This window comes from Corapipo altera, unplaced genomic scaffold (genome assembly GCF_003945725.1).
Source record: "Corapipo altera isolate COAL_440 unplaced genomic scaffold, ASM394572v1 45, whole genome shotgun sequence".
Lineage (NCBI taxonomy): Eukaryota > Metazoa > Chordata > Aves > Passeriformes > Pipridae > Corapipo > Corapipo altera.
This window is the reverse complement of record NW_020884877.1, coordinates 20,301,332-20,323,657: the sequence shown is the minus strand read 5'-3', so window position 1 is coordinate 20,323,657 and position 22,326 is coordinate 20,301,332. Positions and strand designations below refer to the sequence as shown.

At 37.9% G+C, this 22,326-nt stretch overlaps 1 protein-coding gene across 3 annotated transcripts; it reads right to left on the bottom strand.

Moving 5' to 3' along the window:
• Positions 1–737: 737 nt before the first annotated feature.
• On the bottom strand, positions 738–17,741 carry LOC113944391 (cytochrome P450 27C1). 3 transcript variants are annotated; one of them, XM_027637457.1, is made up of 9 exons: positions 17,223–17,741; positions 12,593–12,783; positions 10,952–11,151; positions 8,454–8,663; positions 6,996–7,159; positions 4,162–4,328; positions 3,300–3,378; positions 2,110–2,313; positions 738–1,121 (listed from the first exon to the last, which is right to left on the bottom strand). In XM_027637457.1, the coding sequence occupies exons 1-9, from the start codon at positions 17,544–17,546 to the stop codon at positions 1,005–1,007; spliced, it is 1,656 nt and encodes a 551-aa protein (XP_027493258.1). In that variant the 5' UTR covers positions 17,547–17,741; the 3' UTR covers positions 738–1,004. The 3 variants fall into 3 exon arrangements, with proteins under 3 accessions (XP_027493258.1, XP_027493259.1, XP_027493260.1); XM_027637458.1 differs by having other exon boundaries at positions 12,593–12,729; positions 17,223–17,737; XM_027637459.1 differs by having other exon boundaries at positions 12,593–12,710; positions 17,223–17,320.
• Positions 17,742–22,326: the final 4,585 nt, after the last annotated feature.

The following is a 22,326-nucleotide window of genomic DNA, read 5'->3' as shown; positions in this document are numbered from 1 at the left end:
ACCTCAGTGATCAAAACTACCATTTTTATATATATCATGTGAATAGTACACACATCAGGCACCCAAGCTGCTCTTGCCTCATCCCATTTCTCCCAGCCTGCCCCATCCTACATGCAGTCCACAGCCCACCTCTCCAGTTCCTGAACTTTGACCTCATGTGATATTTGGTATAGCCCCACAGACACCACTCTGGGTGGCTCTCCCACTCCCATTCCCAGTCCCATGTAGCAGCATAGCTCTTCTGTTTCTAGCTCCAAATAGAGGAGTTTGATTTTTTACACTTCATATTCTTATTCTTTGTATCATTAATACTCTTCTACGTATTAAGCAATTAATCAAAAAAATTAACATTAGAGTCAGTCCTAGGGTATTTCTTGGGTAACTTTGCCAGTATCTTTCCTCCAGAATGACAGTACCCTTAACATAATATTATCTTTTCTTCTGCCAGGTCATTACACACTTTAAATTCTTGTAAAAATCCCCGTACTTTCTAGCTGCACTAGTAATTTCACATGAAGCGGTGAACCTTCCAGTTCTATCCAACAAGTTAAAAACTTTAATATGCTAAAGAGAAATGCAATTATAAATAGTCATTAAAATAAGACTCAGAACTTTTAAATTCTGTATAAATATTTTATTATATATAAAAGACGACTTACATGGATACAAAACCACTGAATGACATTAACATGTGTGAATTTACTTTTAGTTGTTTTGGGTTTTTGTTCTTTTTTTTCAATGCATGTGTTATTACTAGAAGTCTTTCCAGGTAAAAGGAGATTCCTGGTGCAAGAAGGAATTTTTTCAGTATATATTTCCATATGTGTAAATAACTATTATAGGAGAGATAATTTCTCTTACATACTGCTACAACTAAGGTAGAACATAATACTTCATCATTTTGCCAAATACCTACAAACCAGACAACAAGCATGTTTAAACATCCATAAAATGAAAGTCTGTTTCCATGAAAATTGCATAAGTATTTCCAAAATATCTGAGTCTCACTTTCTGTCAGAAAATCTCATATTGATGGAGTTTCCAGGAACCAAAAGTCCGTGGGTTTTGGCATGAACTGGTTTGGTTTTGGGAGAAATTTTGATCTCAAAATTCTGAAGTAACTGTGAAGATAAACAGGACAAGTATTAGAAAAGCTGCAAAATTACAAATGAAGATTAGCCTTTGAAAAAGAGGACAAAACAGACTGTCACAAAAAAAAATTGTGTTGCAGTTTCTGGGGAGCTGAAGTGTATGATTCCTATGCAGGAAAGAAAAAACAGTTGTTACAAGCTAAAAATTATAGTTCAAAATCTTCCTCCTCTGATTGAGGGAAGACTGGTCCAGTTCTTTCTGAGGAACTTCCACAAAACTACATTAAACAGTCTGTGTTATCAAAGAAACTAAGGTCTTTCTCAAACTTTGTGAGGTTCATCTCTATCTATTTCAGATTTCACTTCCTTTAATATCAATCAATATGTGCAATTATAAAGAAAGCAATAGGAGTCCCAATCCCATCAGACACATTTCTCTTCCTGGGCAGACAGAAACAAACCAAAACGAGAAAAAAACTGTCCAGTGCACCAAGTGAAACAATCATAAATCAAGGAGTCAAATATTAGAACCTCTCCTGAACAGAGTCGCTATAATTTCATCACACAATTCCTGTATGCATTAAACCTCTTAATGAAACTATTTGTTGTCACACTGTGATCAGTACAAGGATATAAAATCTATTTTACATCTCTGTAAGTACTGAATTCTTCTAAGATACTGAAACTGAGCAGATAGCCATCCTAATAGATATTAAGAAAGACTTCTGATGCACTTACAAAAACCTTCTGTACCAAATCCGTTTCCTTAACAATCTTACCTTTAGTTTTACTTCATGTGTACTATATATTTTTTCCTTCTGCAATGTAGTTTAACAGTTATGCTACATTTCAAGCATGACTGTTTTCAATTTTTTAAGCCTTTGCAGTATAACTACATTAGACAACACTCCAAAACAAGGTTTTTGAGCACTGTAAGACACCCAGAAATGGTATACGCAGAAAAAAAATTTCATATCAATTTATTTTTCTTCTTGTAATGCTGTCACATGGTTCTGACCTGAATCAGCGCAAGATGTATTTCCAGCTCTGCAATTCTTTTCCCAATACAACTTCGAATGCCATAGCCAAAGGGGATGGAACCAAAGTTGTCTACTCTGTCCAAGTTATCTTTCCTCAGCCAGCGCTCAGGTCGGAACTCGTTCGCCATTGAGAAATATTCCTCGCTGTATGAAGTAGTATAATGACAAAGTGCCAGCTGTGTCTGAGGAAACAAATTATATTAATATTTAGCTAACTTCAATACACATAACAAAATTAAAATGCAATTACTGTAATTTCTGCAATATGAGGTGATAAAAATTAAGTATCTCTGAGTAATTCTAGAAGATAAAAGGTTATCTAGAAAAATCAAATCCCTTTCTCAACTCATCAAGTGAAATAATCTTCAATTTGTTTTGAATGTTGCTGGGTATATTAGGGAAGATGCAGTGGGGAAGGTGAACAAAATTCACAAGAATGAGGAATTGTTTCAAAAAGCTGAAAGAAAGGGAGGAGAGATTTGAGTCAATGGAAAAGGAAAAAAGAGAGGATAGGAATTAAAAAACCCTACAACACTTCGGGGGAGGAGGGGTAAACAAAACCCAGCAATAATTGATGTCATGATGTTCCCAATTAAGGGGAGGGAAGCAGGGGGAAGATGTGTGTGGAATAATATATTACCAATTAAGAATCCTGATTCTTTCAAAGGTATGTTGCTATAACACAGGAGTGCTGTCATTTAAAATAAAATCATACAATTCTAGCCTGATCTCTGTGTAATCTTTGAACAGTATAAAGGAAAGATTAATAATTTAAAAAGGAAATTAAACTCTTTCTACAAGAAGAGTTAACAGGCAAAGAATTAGAAAACTGCAAGAATAATAAAATTCATGCTTTTTTAATTGAATTGTAGCACTACATAGATGTTTTTAATAGACTCCACCCTCAAGAACATTAAGAACAAGTCATGATAATAAGTTTGATTAATGGGTGACCACCCAAATAAAAAATACGAAAACAACAGCAACAAACCAATTATATAATCCATTCATGGAGGATAAACGGGTGTTATTGAAATACTTTCCTCTCAATGTTTTAGATTGGTGAAATCTTTCAAAAACCAATGGAGTGTATATATGTTGTAATAGATCACATTTCATACACAAAAATTAAACTCTGCTCTTTGCTGAGGGCTGCAAAAAAACCTACCCCTTTAGGTATAAAGTATCCTCCAACGATCAAGTCTTTTTGGGTCACTCTTCCATTTCCTGGCAATACTGGATATAAACTAGAGAGAAATATCCATCAGAAGTTCAATAGTAATGACTAATGCAATTAATAAACATTTAGATCCCAATTTGCATTCACAGATACATGATATGAATGCTATACCCATTCACAGCAGAAAGATTTTTCAAAAGTACAGAGCACCTTAGAGATTCAAGGACCTTGAATCATCTGTGAGAATATGATCATTACCTGAGAAAAGTTATTTACTAGTAACAGGAGGTTGAGATATTTGGTCTATATATTTATTTGCTTTACACATGTACAAGCATGCACTTATTTGGTCAAGATGGATATATTTTAGCACTACTGCTAAAGCTGAAAAAGCCTTGTTGATGCCTTCTCTAAAATTCTCTTATTCCCCTCACCTCACAATGAACATTTATTATAAACACATTAAAAAAAATATGTCACATGCCTTTAATTTAGATCAAGAAGCTTAAAATCATTGAAGTGACACTGCAAACTACCAGTGTTGGGGAGGGAATTGTTGCACTTCATTCTACAAAGGGCAAAAATCAAGCTTGCAATTACTTACCTTAACAGATGTGTTCTACATTTGTGATACCACTTCTACCTTACTTACAAAGATTAAACATTATATAGTCTATCATATTCATCACTTAAGCATCCTTGGACACAATACTGCTACAATAAATAAAAGCAACAAATAGCAATAATGACAATTGAATACAAACTTATGTACATAGCACAGACTCAAAATCCATTAGAAAAAAAAGAATTTAAATTTTTCAGTTTATTATTACAGTTGTCTGCTACTTACCGCAAGGTTTCTTTCAGCACGGCTCTAATCAAAGGCAATTTCGGGACATCCTGAGCAACAGGAACTTGATCTTTGCCCAGCTTGTTGACTATTTCCTCATAAACACATTGCTGAACCTCTGGGTGCTTTGCCAATAAGTATGTTGCCCAGGACAAAGTAAAAGAAGTCTAAGGAAGAAACCACAATCATCATCATCAAGCACAACAAAAGTAGATATAAAATAACCTCAAGCCAAGAAAAACAATCGGTTTTCAACTATGTTTTATACAACATATGTTTTATATGTTTAAAGTTTTATAACAGTCTGGCAATGATTCATATCTGGATTCAATGGGATGTTGTAAGACTTCACCATCCCCTCCTTCATCCCTTTTCCATCTAAAAGTGCCCCATATACCAAAGCAATCCATGTTGATATTTTCCCAGTGAAATATAAAAAGCAATAGACAAAGCAAATGCAAACGCAACTATGTAAACAATATTGAAACACAAACATTCTAAAGAGCAATGGATTAGGTTAACTGTTAGTTTTCAATATGTTTTACCTTCCTCCCAGCAAAAACACTTCACAAGAACCAAGATAAGAGAATACTTTTATTTACTTAGTGTTAAAATCTTTTTTCAGGCCAGGACATGGTTGGCTTTCTGGGTTGTAAGCACACATTGCCAGGTCAGTGTTGAGCTTCTCATACACCAACATGCCCAAGTCCTTCTTTTCAGGGCTGCTCTCAATCCATTCTCCACCCAGACTGAATTGGTGCTCAGGACTTCCCTGGCCCTGGTGCAGGACCTTGCACTTGGCCTTGCTGAGCTTCTTGAGGTTTGCATTGTCCCACATCTGAAGCCTGTCCTTCTGGGCAGCGTTCAAATAGTACAACAAAGCTCAAGGTTATTAAAAAAGGTGTGGATAAAAAAAAAAAAGCAGCTTCTGGAAATGCCTTATTTTGGTCTTATGTTTTAAGATCAATTTAGAATGGATGATGTCACCATGATGGTGTCCTTTTATGTCTTGTCTTCAGGCTGGGGTATAATGCCAGAAGCATCATTTTCTTAAGCTTTTCTCTTTTCTCTTGCAATATTGAGTGGCTGTGTATTCTAAAATACAACCATGTTCTATTCTGCTCAGAGGCAATTGTACCAGCTGTACACAGAACTTCTCTAATATAAACACTGTTACTTCCCAGGTTCCCAGCTCCTTCATAACCTCTTAAAAATTAGCACTATTACAGGGGCAGCCAAAATGCTTTGTAGCCAAAAACTGCCTTACAATTTTGTTGAAAGCTTCTATAACCCTCTAAACCTCTTTCGGTTTTTTCAATAAAATGAGATCTGAATTGACAGCAGAAGGAGAAAGAAAGATTCCCTAAATTTTTGCTTTGTACTTGGAAATGAGGAAATCAGAAGTACCGTTCTCTCACAAAGAGACAGTTCCCAGATGTGAAAGCTGAGTCAAATGGAAAGAGAAATTCTTGTTGGCATGAACTTGAACATTGTCCTTTTAGTTTAAATAAAACTCTGTTGCATACTAAAAAAAGGAAAATTAATGGTCTGAAAGATCAGAAAATGAATGGGATGAATAACTGTACTTTACTTAAGAACAAAACATAAAAAAGATCTGCAAACTTATAAACCCTTGGGATATTAACCAATGGAATAACATTCAGCACATAAAGAAGTTGTACATATGCTCCTTATTTTGGAATTCAAAAGTGATTGCTTTTAGGGCACTTGTTTTCTTTAGAAACCTTAGAAACTTTCTTAAATCAAAAAAATCTGAATTCAATTATCCAGGTTTGGGGTTTTTTCCCCTAGAGGCCATTTTACTTTTTTACTTATTTTAGTCTTTTCTTCTCTAAGACTACTAAACACAATCCTACATAGCACTTTCTTTATCAAATTAATATAATTCCTTTTAAAAAACTGTTCCGTTACAATCATTTACAATAACAGTGTTCACTGATATTCTAAATAATTCTATACATTGTATATACAATAACTCATTTTTATCTTTCCTGAGTCTTCGGATTGTCACCTGCAGTCAATACTAAGCTACACTGATTTCATATGATAGGAATGAGAGGAGGGGAAGATGCGTATGTGACCTTAATGTTTATTTTTCTTCAAACAGTCTATATGACAAATCAGAAGAATAAAGAAAGAGAGACGCTTCAAACATTTCCCTAGGTGTCAACATATTGGACACACCAGCCCCATTAGTCCTGAAACCCCTACCACAGCTCTTTACCTCACCCTGACTGTATGTTGCCAGCACAAGCAGGGGTAGGGTGAACTTATGCCTTACCCACATCAGTGCTGGCCTAACAACCCCCTCCTAATGGACTCCAGCAGAAAGCAGATATCTGATCCATAATGTGTGTCCCAGTTGATTTAATATGTGAAAATCCCTTACCAAATTCTACATACAAGTTTATTGATCAGGTTTTTTTCACACTAACTTTCAGTGGCCTTTTCTATTTTGGTTTATCTAAAGAAGACAAATACCAACCTGTTATGCAAACCAATAAAAGAAAATGTGTAAATTTCAAGTTGAATGTAACGAAAGTTTCTATTTCGTATGTTTAATAAACTGTGGAACTGACTCCCAAGTGATGGGTTCCTGTAAACCTCAGCTAGAACACTGACTCCATTCCAGTAGAGAGATTACACAGTGCAGTAGGTATTTTGTATTACTTAAAGATGTCATGACTTTAATGTGTTAAATTATGTGCTTATAAACAAGCTATCTCTAAAATTATAAAATATAACAAGCTATCTCTAAAATTATAATGGTTTACAAAAACAACTATGCACAAGGAAAATTATAACAAGCTTACTGTGTCCACTCCTGCCAGAAGCATTTCAGTCATATTGGCATAGATCTCTTCCAAAGTAAGTTCCTTACTCACTAGGAGGTATGTAAGTAGCCCACCATTCACTACTTTTCCTTGTTCCAGCTGAGACTGAATAGCCTTCAATTTGTTGTTAACATGGATCTGACCTTTGAGATTCAAAAAAATTGTTAGGTGTCCATTTTTATTTTTCTGTTGGTTCCATTCAATAATGACATTTCTCCCTCATGCCACATTACACTACACAGACAGAAGAAAAAAATCAAAACGAATCTTCTTTCTCAAGTTAAAAATAACTGAGAGGTGGTGGAGGTCCTTGGGTACTCATGGTAACGAAAGACTGAGCTAACGGGAAGCTCGGGAGCTCACAGCACAAGAATGCTGAACACAAAGAAAGGACACAAGAGACTACAGTTTCTAACAGGGAGAGAAGGAGGCTCAAGGTCAAGTTTTTTTGCCCACCTGGCTTGTTTTCTAATGACTCTGCAAGAAGTGATGAACTCTGCAGAGCCTGCTGCAACTCAGCACAAAGGCTGCTACAAGACATTAACAGCAACCAGAATGTTGAAGCCACAGAACTTAATTACTCTGAAGACAAAGACGAGTTGCATCAAACAATAACAAAAATGGAAAAACTTCAAGGGATGACACGTTGAGCAATTTCGTCCAGAGTCTCATTTATACTTTAGAGACTGCAAACATTATCTTCAGTCAAATCAGGGATTTAAAAAGAAGAAAAATCCTCAGAAAGTTAATGCCACACAGAATGAGACAACAAAAAAATGAAAATGCATGCAGTTTTCTAACATTCAGGGTTCAGGGTTTTTTAACACTCTGGAATATTAAAAAAAAAAAAATTGCAAAGACAACTCCTTCTTACTTACATGAACTTACATGCAAACTGATTCATAAAGTAGCCTGGAATGTTTTATTTACAAAAAACCCCCATATTGTACTACAGCAGTGTACTTCTGTGTCAACTTATATGCTTGTATGTATATAAATAAACTTCACAAAGAGTTTAATTCATTGTTAGAGTGTAAATTTTTAGCTTTCTAGTCAGTTTTAGTGGTGATTATTTGTCAGAGTGTCTAACTAAAATTTTGCCGAAGTCAACAAAACTACCCTCATTAAAATTGGAGTGACTTAAGATAAAACCTTGGCAAAGAATTTGGACCTGAAGCAATGACTGGGGGTTGAAACAGATGAGGACAGATAACAAAACAACTGTATAAAATAGGGAAGTATTTGAAGTGTACTGGTAAAATTCTTTCTCACTAGATTTTTTTTAAAATGGTTCCCTGGCCAGTCTGCATTTGATGTGAAACTTACTTCTGCCACAGTATCTTTGTATAATTTTAGGACAGAAATGCATCTTATCCCATTCAAATACACATAGAACCTTCAGAAATACAGCTGAACTTTTCTACTACTAAATCTTACTAAATTTGAAGAGTCCATCCCAGGATCTGCAGAACTCTCTCCAGGGTTTTGGAATAAGAGGACGAAGCCACTTGGGCATAGCACCTGCATACATAGTGATCTTAAACATACTAAACATCAACTCCAGAGCCTTAATATATTCAACAGTCTGCTGTGGGATGTTGTTTTCCAGGCAGCCCAGACGGCATTCATACAGAATAGTCGCCACACCTGCACATACAAAATCAAAGAATTGGCTATACACATGCATAAATACATATTAATAATTTAAGGAATTAAAATACTAACATGAGGGAACCACCTTACAAGAAATGTTTAGTTATTATTACTACAGTTGGGGAACAGATGAAACAGAAATTCAAAAGGCAGTGAAAAATCCCTGCTAGACATTGTAGCAGACAGTAGTTGCTATGTCAATAATGCTCTGCATGAGAAGACAGCCAGGAATTCCACCAGAAGTAGAGCAGCCCTCCAGCACGCTCGCTGTGTTTTGCATTGCACTAGAAATCCCGAGCCTGCCGCGTTGGCCTCTGAATCCACAAGGACATGCAAATCCAAAGACAGTTCTGATAACTGGTGACAACGCAGGAGTTTCTACCAGTGGCTGTGTCTGTCATCAGCTGGAAGTAAATGAATACTGAGTATGTATAAATGGATAAAGAGCTTGCACTCCAGATGATGCTCTCAATGCACACAGTATACTCCACCCAGCCCTGAAAAACAGCGTGTGTGACACTGCTGCAAGTGACACCACTGACTGTCCCTTGTTCTGATGTGCTGTTATTTCCTCAGATGTTTTTCTGCCCCGTTAGAAACACCACCACCACCACCATCCCCCCAACCCCTACCACCAGAGAGCAGTACTTTATATATATTTTTTATTAAATTATTATTACTCTGAACTCTGTATAATTTCTTCCATTTATTAAGTTAATTTTTACCCATCCACTAGTGTCCCTGCAGTCTCTCAGATCAGTTTTTGTAAACACACCCAAATTATTAAATACTAGACCGAACTCAAATAGAAACTGCCCTACTGGAATTAGGCAAAATGTTCTCTAGGTTTGATAGCAAACCATTTTTTGATTACTTCCTCAACACAGGTTTCTAGCAATTTTTCCTCCCAACTTGTGAAATCTAGATCATATTACCCAGTTTATTTATGAAAATATCATATAGTACGGTATAAAAGCTATTCCTATTATCGAAATACTCTTATTTAACAGTTTTTCTAAAAGCTAGTGGGGTTACTCAGTAATTTAAAAAGGAAATTAGATACTTTCTCAAAGCCATTTGCATCAAATGAAATGTTTTAAAAGAAAATTTTAAAATAAATTTTGTGGTTTTGATTTCATTAGTTAATAGTTTGTTCACATATTTCCAAGAAATATTATAACTTAACTAGATAATTAGAGTAACTGGTCTCTAACTCTAGTCTCTTTTTCTCTGTTTTCCCTGTTAAAAACAGATACTATAGATAATAATGTTTAACTTTGATCTTACATTTTGGTTTCCTGAACAAAGTTACAGTCTAAGTTAATTAAAACTGAATTCGTATGGGAAATAAGTGCGTGCTAGGCACAAGTTATAAATGAAAAGCTAAAAGAATGTGAAGAATTTAAACTAACCCATCAGTAAAGTGAATCAGTAAGCTTAGAGTTTAAAATTTCATAAAATTGGTAACTTTTAGTTTAATACCGATTTTAGACACTACTAATGTGAAACAGACCAAACAGGCAGCCAGCAATTTGATAGAGTATCTTCATAAGTGAGCAATCTGGAAGTTTTTCAAATTCCAAATTATTCAACTGCCTTTCAGAAAAGACTCCCTACTTTTTTAAAGGCATTACATATAACAAGATTGGGTTATATGCAGTCAGTTCAAGAAATGCATGAAATATGAATCACCACTAGATTTCTGTAAGAACACAGGAAATGCCATACTGGCTCAGGCCAGAGTTTCATTTAGCATTCCCTCATTAGTGGTAGCCAGTGGCAGATGATTTTAAAGCAAGCATAACAATCCCACACTTGGCACATGTAGGCAGGGAAAAGCAGTACCCACAGCAGTATTCCACACTGAGCTATGAACTGTACACAGATACATCACACAGGGATTACCCACCTGGAATTTAATTGGTGTATTGTGAAATAAACATTTCTTAGAATCACACTATTAGAAGGTAAATATCCTTATTCTTGAGAAATTAATAAAAAATATAGAGTACTGAAACCGTTCAATGCCTTGATTGAACATTTTACCTATACACCTGCATTTCCAAGGGAATTGTTCCTTAATACAAGGTATCATTTCTTTGGACTCTACAAAAGAATTCTACTGATACCTATTGCACTAACTAGGAAGACACATGAAGGCAGAATATCAAGTTTCCCTTTTCAGATCAATCACAATGAGACACTAGTCATTTGACAGAAATGCCTAACCATAAACACACTTTTTACATTTTCTTTACAGATGTGATCCAGCCCAGGCTTACCTTCCATTGAGTACTTGAAGAAAAGGTTGTTAACATTAGTTACTGTTTCCCCATCCTCCTCTTGACTTCTGAGGGTGTGGATTCTTTTAATTAAGTCTTTGATAACTTCATTGACTCCTTCAGAGTAAAAAGCCACATCTTCGGGTTTCAGAATTTTTTGCCTCAGTACACTTCTCATTTTTAGCCATTGTTCACCTTCCCTAGAAGAAATTATTAATAGTATCTATACACAAATTTCCTTAACAATCATCAGCTGGGTAAAAGGTCTGCAATGAAACTTTGTGATTTTTCATTGCAAATAAAAGCAAGTGGTAAAATGAAAATGATAATAATGTATATTTGTTATTATACTCCTACATTTTTATCCTGCATTTATTGCACATCCTCATTAAATTTCAGTGTTGCAACATGTATGTGCAGGTGTAAGTCAATCTCTGGTTTGAGTGACAGCTGGCTCCATAAATTCCATTGCTGATACATCACTTTGGGCTACCCTCATTCTAAACCTACAAAGTAACAGGATAGCACACCTATCTATAGAAAAACAAGTTACAGCTAAATTCTCCTTTAGCTGAGCTATGCATGGAAACCTTCATGCTCAAAGCTAAAAATCTGAATTGTAGCATCTGCATGATGCTCTGTATGAGCAGAGTATTTGGGAACAGGGATACCTTTCAATTCCTCATGAAAATAGGCAATTGCCTTTTATGTGTCTACTTTAAATTACTGTGTATTTCCCCTTATTTTTTTTCATCAGGAGCAATGCTGCTGCAAAGCACAGAAACTTATTGATCAGCAAAACAATTTATCTCTCTAATAATCTCAGATATTTTCTGATTATCTCCTGATTTAAGGTATGATTTCACAAAGTATCAAAGAACTGTTATCTTGAGTGGGAACTGCAGCTTCAGATTTGAGCCTGCAGTGCAATACATAAAGCCTTTTGCTACCATGAAAGAAACAGATTGTCCATGACTCAGAAAATTAGTTTCCCGCTATATAAACATCCTATGTCTGTGGGGACTGTGAGTGGTTGCCAGTGGCAATTAACTACACCCACATGCACTGCCAGGTTATGCAAGCTTTAAAGACAGATAACTCCTCTAGAATCAGCCGTGTACAAAAATATCTGCACGGGGCTGCACCACAGTGTGAATTGACCGTACTGTGACTTCTCTGCGTTAATGTACTGAGGGCACACTTCGGTGAACAATAAAGCTAAAACTAATCTGAGCAAACAAGTCCACACAGCACACCTACAACCAGATGCAACAGTCTAGATCTGAAGCAATAAACCCACATTTGTGCAGTGCAGAGCCAAAGTTAGTAAGCCCTGTTCTGCAAAACAGCTTGCAGGTGAGTCGGTTCAGATAACTCTATTTGAAACACATTCCCAAAGAAAGTCTTATGCAAGGTAGCTCCCTGCACATTCAAACTACACATCATTACCATCTCTTGGAAACTTCACAAAACAGAGAAATTCACAGCATTCACCAAAAATTCCTGCCGTCTTTCCCCCACTAACCACATGATTTTCCACATACAGAAAAGCCTGATTTCCCAGATGACGTGTACAGTCCTTCAGAAAATGAGCAAACTTTTACAAGAAAATAAAGAAAATTAAGGAGTAACAATACTTACGCAGAAATAAGCCCTGTGGCTCTCCCTCGTAAATCCCTGTACTCCTGCCAGGATTCCATGTTAGCTCTTTGTGGTGCTCTACCTTCTGCTCGCAGGACTTGAGCAACCATGTCTCGATCTGCAATGGATACAACAAACTGGGGACCAAAGTGAGACTTGAAGATCTTTCCATATTCCTGAGTGTGTTTTTGCTACAATGTCACCAACAAAGAGAAACAGAAGTCAAGTGTTACTAAGGAAAACTATCACAAAAGGAAGCTGACAATTTGTCATACAGTGAATCGATCTCTCACATTTAGAATTTGATCCTCAGCCTTTCAGTCAAGGAACAGTTTGAAGTGTCAGAAGAAAGCATCTAAGCATTACTGTGAAATATTCAGAAGGAAAACAGAGAGGTCACACTGTTCAGGACCTCTGACTGAAAAGACCCAAAGCTCTAAGGCACAAAGCGGGAGTGAAACCAAGCACTGAGAAGATGAAAGGACTTGCGGCACTTGAAAACACATCCCTTCAGATCAAACAGGTTAGAAAGAATGTCTGCAAAAATAAAAAACATGTGAGCACATAGGGTTAAATTAATGCCTATTGTAAATAAATACTTACTCTATCATTTTATTGCTTATAGAAAACCCCTACATGTAAGTTTCTCACACCTAACTGAGGACAATGACAGCACAACAGCCTAGTGAAAAACTGCATTTTGGGACAGCTTTGTCAGAGCAAACTAGAGAAAGACTTATGTTAATTCTGCAAAAGAAAGGAAAAGGTAAGCTCTTATTCCTGCAGTGAGGTATATTGTGTTTGATCCACAAATCATATGATTCAAGCAACAGGCAATTAATAAAGAGGATAGGAAAACATTAAATTATGTATTAAAAAAAAAAAAGAAACCCAAAAAGTTTTCCAGTAAGATTGCACTATCACCATCCCGTAAAATCTTACTGATTATTTAAAATAAATTTCGTTCTGACATGGTCATAAAGTGAAACAAAATTCCCACAAATTCACTTGGAGTTTAGATACGTCATCATGTCAGAGGGGAAAAAAAGTTATTCAAAAGATATTAAGACTTCAGAATTAAATTTTACAATCTTTATTTCTGGTTAAAGTATTAAGACAAGCTAAACTGAACAAAGTTTATGCCAAAGACATCTGTTTACACAGATATGCTGATTATAAACCAAAGATGTTTGACACCAACTACAGTAGTGAAAGTCTAGTGTTGACCCAAGATTAGCTTATGTAAAATACGTTTTTAGTCAGTCTTGATTACAAAGATGAATTGCTTAATTGCCTATAATAAGCTTAAGACCCATGAATCATTCTTCAGAATATGGTACCAAGTGCTTAAAAAAAACATAATTTTTCTGCCTAGTTTCCAAATAAAACAAGATTTGTGCAATTGTGGTCTCTGCCAGTCACTTCTTTTGGAACACAGTGGCCAGCTTCAGCCTGGTTTAAACAGAGTTAAAGGTCTCCTACAACAATATTCTTACCCTTTTCAAAAATCAGCATCTGGATTCAAATGAAACCCACATATTAGTCATCCTGATGAGGGAAATGCTACAGCAGAAATTCAGCTGTTGCCATTTCTGCTTGATCTGCTCCTAACCAAACACCACAGGCAGAGGAATGTGTGAACAAGCACACCCAAAACCCAGAGTATTTCTTGCCTTAAAGATATTTTAGGGATACTGAACTTGGAGATAATTGAGAGCATGCATCTTTAAAGGAAAGCATAAATTTGGAGGCGAGTGACGCAAGAAAAAATCAGTGGAATGAGGGAAATACAGGTCACTAGTCATAGAAAAACAGTTTCAACAAATTTTCCTATTTATGGAGCAGTTTGTTTTTTCCACTGGTGGTGAGGTTTACATGGGACAATAAATTTTAAGAGTAAATAAATCAAGTGTCAAGCTATTCAATCAAATAAATTAAATACTAGTTTTAAACCAGAAACAGGGACAAGCTATTTGGACATGTCTTGCTTTCAATAGACTGAACTCCGTTCCATCAACTTCATGTCTAATGAAATGCCCAGGATTTCTCTTTCGTGTTTTCTTTCACAACATGGGTTTTTCTTTCCCTTGTTCCAAACCTTAAAAATATTACACTCTAGTGCCTCCCATAGCATTCTCACACCAGTTATCCTCTCATACATCATAAATTAAAACTGCCAGCACCCAAATCCCTCCCTCCTCACCTTTCTTTTCTTTACACTTGCATAGCACTGATAAAACAAAAGAGATCTAACTCTATCAAATTAAGAATACTTTCCCTTTGTCATAATTGCTGTAGGTGAGACTAACTGGAATCATGCTACTGAGAACAGAACCTCCTTTGTGAAAAAGCACCCGGCTTCCTCGCCCCTCCTGGATATAGGGCAAAAATATTTGTGTGCGCTGAAGGACACCGTCTAAGTAGCTGTGCTGGTTACCAAAGGGTTTTGGATTAATTCATTCCTGATGTTCACTGTATTGTTAAATTTAACAGATTCTTATTAATCCAGTTAATGCCTATTTGCATTCTGCGTGTATGCAGCCAGGTTATCCTGTGATTTTTTCGGACTTTAAACAGAATAAATACTAGTATTATATTGCAACTTATCCTTATAATTCCTCACACTTTCCCTTCTGTGAATAATATTCATTAAAGAAGAAAATAGACGTATCAGCCAGTGACAGTGAAAAGCATATACTATTTAGGTTGTCTTACATTCCCTTTAATATTTTGAATAATTTTCACTGTTTTGACAGTGAAAGAACTTGAAACCAATGGTAGCATCCATCTTTTTTAGTGTTATGAGACCATGGTGAGTGCCCCTCAAATTCTGTACACCAGCACAGAGGTAGAGAAAAAAAAGAAGTAGAATGAAACAAAAGCATTAGATGACCTGGAGTTTCATCTGCATGCACCTTGGTTAGCAAGCAATCAAGCTGAACAATTAATCATTAGCAATTTAGTTTGGCTGTCATCAAACACAGCATACACCCAGGAGCCCTGCATTTCTTCTTAAAAATCAAAATGGTAAATACAACAAAGCTGGGCAAAATCAAGCAACTTTTGTTTCTGTTTCCTCCCTCTTTCTAGTGTTTTCGGGCCCTTTGTAAAACTTAATTTTCCAGTTTTGATTCTCAAACCAAAGTTCTTTTTTCTTTTGTTTTCCTTTTCTGTTTTTATTTCCTTCTCTTTTTTATTTGTTTGTTTGATTTGTTTTTTTCTTAAATTTCAGCAATTTTCAGGCAATGAACCTCTTGCAGCTGACTCTGAATCTCTTTCTAGCAATTTGGGAAAGGTCACTAAGAAAAGGAAAATAATAAATGCTACATCTGAGGTATTCCCAGAGAAATCTATACTGCCAGTGGAAAGCGTTACAGATCCGCAGCTGCAAAAGAGTGAAAACCATAGCTTTACTTCTTTACACACAAGTGTTTCCTTTAGAATCGCTTAGACTACGTGGGGAAAGGGCCCCAGGAGATGCACTGCGACTTTTTAGGAACAAAACCCACGTTTGACCAAGCAACCAAGAGAATTCATCTCTGGATAGCTACAGGCTTACGGTAAGACTGTTGCCCATGCCAGCATCCCCGAGGGGGATCCTTGTCCACCCAACTCCCTCAGTGCCCCGCAGGGATGACGGTGCCTCACCCACCCTCGCCAGGTGCCACCGGGGAACAGGACACGCTTTGATCTGTGTGGCACCACAGCAGCGGAGATGCCCAAACCAGGGGACGCTTCTCACCCCCGCCCGGCTCTGGTTCGTTTGACCGTCTCCCACCCGCCAGGTGACAGGAGCCGCTCTCCACCCTCCCTCCTCCCCTCCCTTCCCCTCCCGCCGTCAATCCGGCCCCGCTTCCCCCCCGCCCACTCCCCTCCCCCGCGCCAGCGTGGTGGCCAGGGGAGGGGGCGGCAGGGTCGGCAGCTCCAGGCGCCGCCATTCCCAGCCCCTTGTCCCGCATCTCCGGGAGGTTTCAAACCGCCCGCCTCCTGCCGAAGGGACGGCAGCGGGGCCAGGCACAACTACCGCCCCCTCAGGGGACCTGCATGGGGGAAGTGTATTTATGTAAGGGGAGGCTGGAGTAAGAGAGACAAAATGGTCTCTGAATGCAGCGGAGCAGCGCCCCGGCCGCGGCAGGACCCCGGGTACCGGCACAGCCTCACGGCACGGGTGGGCGCTGCGGTACGAAATTCCAGGGGAGCCCACGCTTCCCAACCCTGCTCGCCAAAAATAAGCCCTCTGCAAGTTTGGAAACAGTCCTGTTAAAAAAAAAAAAAAAAAAAGCCCCTTTTTTTTAAATTATTTTTTCCTTTCAGCCCGAGGTGCCGCCCCAGCGGTTCACAAGGCGCACAAAGATGCGCGGGCAGCGCTTGCAGCCCGGGGGTTCCGGAGCGGGAGGCACCGGAGTGCGGGGGCAGCGTGTGATCCCCGGCGAAACAAAACTACTAAAGCCTCCATCGCTGCGGGAAACGGGATGGGGGATCCCCTGAATCCCGGCTTTCACCAGCGCGAAGGCGGGGCGGCGATGCCCATCAGCAGTGCTGCGAACGCGGTGACTGACTCGGTGAGAAAAGTAAAGGTTTTAAGTAACCCTGGCGTGATTAAAGCATTAAGTAGGCGAGTGAGCTGTACCTGGATTTCATGAATGCGGCCGAAGCCGTCCTTCCAGAAGAACTCGTAGAGGTTGTAGAGAGTGTTGGGTCCGGGCATTTCGTGCAGGCTTTTCACCCTGCCCAGGCGGCGCCGGGGGGCCTCCAGCAGCTCCGCTCCGCGCCCTTCGCCTTTGTTCGCCGCCTCTTCCCGCGGGCTGCTCCGCACCGCCAGGGACTGGCTGCTGCACAGTCTGGCCAGTCCGGGAAACCTACTGCTGGCAAAAAGCGCCTGGTAAAAGTAAGTCCTCTCGGATTCAATCGTCTGCTTGCATTTCATCGTCAAAACTCTCGTGGAGAAAGACATGGTCTTTTAATTTCAAAAGGGTCAACTTTGCTCCTGTAGCTGCTTTTTATTTGGTTGGTCTTTCTTCAGTGCCTGCTTTAACTTGTACAAGCAACGCTTCTCCAAACTCTTACTGCATGGGCATCAGTTTACACAGACCATTAGTTAACGCTCCCTCCCCTAGGGCTGGAAAAGGGGGGTGGGTCTGGGATGAGACTTGAATGGAACGAACCTATTATTTTGTATAATTCAAAACAGATAAATTTACCCATTATACATGCAGCCAAAGTTCAGTTTTTCCCTCTTTCCCTGATTAGTTTGGCAAAAAGCTCATCCCATCTTTCTCCTACATTAAAAAGGTGGCATAGGTGTTATTTTTTTCTGGAGCATTAATTCATTCCTGTATGTTAGAAAATAGAGTATTTTCTGCAAGAAGTTCTCTTAGAACCGTTCATCATCCCATAACATATATGAAAAACATTTGTGCATCCACATATGAGTAGCAATGGTTTTACACAATAACCTTACAAACAGCTCCTGTCAACTACAGTATGCAGGGATGCTATTTGTATTGCATAATGATTTATCTTTTGGATGTGATATACTCCATAAGCAGCTTGTGTCAACTTTGTAGGAGTCTGCACGGCTTCAAAAGTGTTTGTGTTGTTTTCGTGTGTATTTCTGTGTAATTCCAAATATGCTAGTGATAATCTGTAAAATGTTGATTAGTTTCAGAAATTATGTGGAAGAGACCACCTTGTTTTTTAAATGAATCAGAAGTTCAGGTAAAACTTGAGGGAAAAAAGAGTCTCAAGTAAAATACACATTTTTAGAACTTAGTTATGAATAAACTGCTGGGAAAGTAAGTCTAGTAAGCTTTGAAGTTAATAGCTTTTGTTTTCCTTATTTCTTCATTTATATTTTTGAGGCTGCAATCCAATTAAGATCTGTGCACATGCTTACTCTTGCCACTGATAACTCCATTGAAATAAATACTGAGAAGTTAGACAGGCACATCAGTCTTTATAAATGCAACTGTAAATATTACAAGAATAAAAGGTAGATGGTAAAGTCTTAAAATCTGCTGAAGTATATGCTGGCTTAAGCTAACACAATGTCTTTGAAATGGGCTTCATCATACTTGAAAGGGTCCAGAGAACAGCAACAGAAAAAAAATTGAGAGGGTTTAAAAAAATTATATAAGCAGGAGGTTAAGAAACTTATTTCATCTGGAAAAGAGGACTACCAGGACCATGACAACAGCCTACAGATCTGTACATCTTTCGTTAAAGATGTCAGAGAGAGAAACATAAAATGATGGGCTTATTGCACAGCTACAGATTTCTGGTTACTTTTTCAGGTAGCCTTGGTACCTCAGATATTTTTGGGATGTCTCAGGTAGACAGCCAAGGTACTGCAGGATGTAATTGCTATCATGGAACTTCCTAAGAACTTCATAAGAACCTCTGTCAGGCACATCTGGGTGTATCACAGTCTAGGTTACCGCTGAAGTTTTCCTTCTTAGGTTTCTATGTGGTGTAGCTACATTGTTTCTTAATATTGGTCTAAGGATGCTTTGAGAGACACAGTTACACAGACTTTAAAATTATATTCATATTGTAATTTCTAGATTGCTGGAGGGAATATACGAACTCTTCCTAAAAACTCCTGCTTGCAGCTATCAGTATGGTAGATTTTTTAATTATTATTTTGTCATACACCATTAGGATAGTGTAAAGCATCTGCTTGTATTAATATGCTAGTGAGATAAACTTAGATACAGCATGTTGTAAAGGCTACAGTTTTGCAACTATTGTAGTTTTCTCTGGGTGTACCTTTTTCTAGTTAATTCCCTACTTAGAATTCTTCACTATTCACTATTTTCCCACCGTTATCTCTTTTCCATCAAAATTATTGTAGGACAGAGTATTTCTATCCAAGATACTTGAAAAAGTTGCAGAGGTTTTGTCCTTTAAGTACTTCACCAGAACAGTACCTGCTTTCCCCCTGAGGAATTTCTGGAGGTGGCAGTAGTCCCAGTTTAGGGACTGTGTTGTATAACCCCACTGGCACTCAGTGTTTCAAGTGGTTTACTTATTGTTAGATTTCTGTTTGTTTGCATGTTCACGTGACTTGGAAGATAAATATTTCTCTCCAGCTTATACATTTATCAGATGTCTTAACACTGACCGGAAACACACTCACAGTGTTTTAAATATAAACAATGACATTTGTCTCAGCCTGTTGGTCACTGGAGTCTGAAAATATTTTTTTATGTAACAAGCCAGTTGTGTCTTTTGTTACTTCAAACAAGTTGGAGCACATGCCCCTTCACAGCAGACATGCTTCAGTTTTAGTTAACTTTTGTTATGTAATGGGATCGTAACATCAACTAAACTTGGCTATTCAGTTTATGTGTTATTTTTGGATAACTTGTCTTCAAATCCACAGTCATGCTGTTCTCTCAGTCTAGACCCCCTAATGGTCTGATTAATTGTACTTTGTTACCTTCGTTTAATTATTTCTAAATCCAATTTAAACTTGCTCTCCTCTTTGCTTGAACTCTGACAAGGTTCAGTTGAAGCTCTTTGTGTCAATAACACCAGTATTCAGAGTCAATGGCTACATTATCATCTTACCAGGAATTCTGGTTTTTTAGAATTATTGTTTAAGAATTATTCTCTTGGTTATATCTGGCTTGTAATTATTTGAACATCATTTTATGATATCCAGTATAATAAATATTGTACTGTTTTATGTAACTGTTTAAATAGCTAGAAGTATAAATCATCTACAAATACAATTTATGGAAGTAAAAGAGTTGATCAGAGGCGTTTAACTTCGCCCAAGTAACACCCTCAGCTAAGACTACACAGACAGGCTCTTCAGAACGTTTGTAAGGAAGAAAAGCTGAAGAAATGTAAGCAAAAATTTTCAGTGTAGTTTAAAACATCTCTTCACTAAAAAAGCCATAGTTAGTCACAATTTTTGCCACTTCTGACTGTCCTCAAACCCCATCTTCTGAAAGATCTTTTCAAGTTGTGAAGTTACGCCTTCGGAATTTTAAATGCTTTCTAAAATTCCCATGCATTTTCCTGAAAGGGGAAAAAATTTGAACTTAACATGCGAAATACTAATTGAATATGAAGATACTTAAATCAGAAAAAGCTAACAGTGCCTGGTGTTGATAGCACTTAACCCCATGAACCAACTGTAAAGAATTCAGCTCTACTTGTAGACTTCTCATAGGTTTAGATCCTTGCCCTGTGATTCTTATGGTGTATGACACTAAAGTTATCCTGAGAACTTGCCTTGAAGTCTCATGTTTTTAAACACACCAGAAAAAAGCAGGGCACTACTAAAAATGATGACCATCAGGAGGTGTAAGCAGCCAGAGAAACACAATCTGGGTGTAGTTCAGTCTTTGCTGAGCTGTAACGCTGCTGAAACGCCACCCCGTGGTCACTGTGCCCTTTTAGTCTAGAAGGTCATTTTGATGAGTAGCAGCATCACCCTTCAAGCTTTTATGCCTTCATACAGACACTCTGGGTGGTTTGCCACAAAGATGAAGAGCACATAAGCACAAGCTTCTGGTACAGGTGCTACCTTGTGCAGCAGCAACTCATCTGCAGTGAGTAAATGCACGCCAGTCTGCCACTTGCAGCTTCAGTCTGGAGTAACAGCAGGGAGTAATTACTGCTGTTAATCATATCTAAGTAATTAATCCTACAGTTTGAACACCAAGATGCTTATCACTGATGCATAGAGTCATTCATACCTTGTAAAATTATTGTGCTTTACTTGATGGTGCATGTACTGCATCCCACACAGGCCCATTACTTAGAAGAGTAAGATCATTAGTCATCATGGCCATGATTTACTACACAAGAACTAGAGAGCTGTCCTAAATCCAGCTACTATTAGTACCACAATTACAGAAATCAGTATTAAACCATTTCCACATTTAGTAGGTTTTTTTCCAAGTGTATGAAGGGTGCAGAATAGTTCCAAAGCAATTCATAAAGCGTGTTAAGAAAGAATTATGCAGAGGAACGGACACTGGCTGACTTGCTCAGCTATCTCACTGTCACAGGCCCCTCTCATTATACTAAATTATCATTTTGCTACTAACTGTTGCCACTGCAGCTGGTCCAAACTACTATCAGAACTAAGTAACGCTTTAAACTGGGGAGAGGAAATCAGCACCACAATACTGCACATTCATCTCTTCCATATAAGCCACTCAAGCACTGGCTGGTTCCAGTTTGTGAGGCAGAAGACTCAGCACAAGAGAAAGAACCATGTGTTACAGGGTAGGGCTCTGAGCCCAGAGTTTAAACTGAAGCAATTCAGTTCCCTTTTCAAAATTACCTGATTCTCAGACTGAAAACAAGCACCAGCTCTTCTGAATTCCGCTTCCAGTATTTCCACACTCTCAATTTGTGAATTCATGCTAATAAGAAACAGAATTGGTGTTTTTCTGAAGAATATTTGTCAATTAACCAGGATAGCTGTACCATACATGCTCCTTCCAGTATGGTAAAGATTTATACTAACCTAGTTTGAACCAACATATCAAGATCAACGTTCTTTCATAGGTTGTTCCTAAAGCTCTATCAGCAAAAAAACCCCACCTCATAATACAACACCAAGTAGTGTAACTGTTACAGCATTAAGCAGATGTTATTTAAAAAGCATTCTTCTGCCACAAACCACCACCATTCCTCCTCTAATTTTCTAGAATTATATTGCAGTCTTCATTAAAAAAACCCGCAAACTCAGTAATCTTTCCTTCATGCAT

Excerpts from the sequence above, each read along its gene's own strand:
- LOC113944391 (XM_027637457.1), bottom strand. The coding sequence starts at position 17,546 with ATGTCTTTCTCCACGAGAGTTTTGACGATGAAATGCAAGCAGACGATT. Across the intron at positions 7,160-8,453 it reads GGATGGACTCTTCAAATTTA|GTCAGATCCATGTTAACAAC; the intron begins GTAAGATTTAGT and ends TGAATCTCAAAG. Across the intron at positions 1,122-2,109 it reads TACATCTTGCGCTGATTCAG|TTACTTCAGAATTTTGAGAT; the intron begins GTCAGAACCATG and ends TTATCTTCACAG.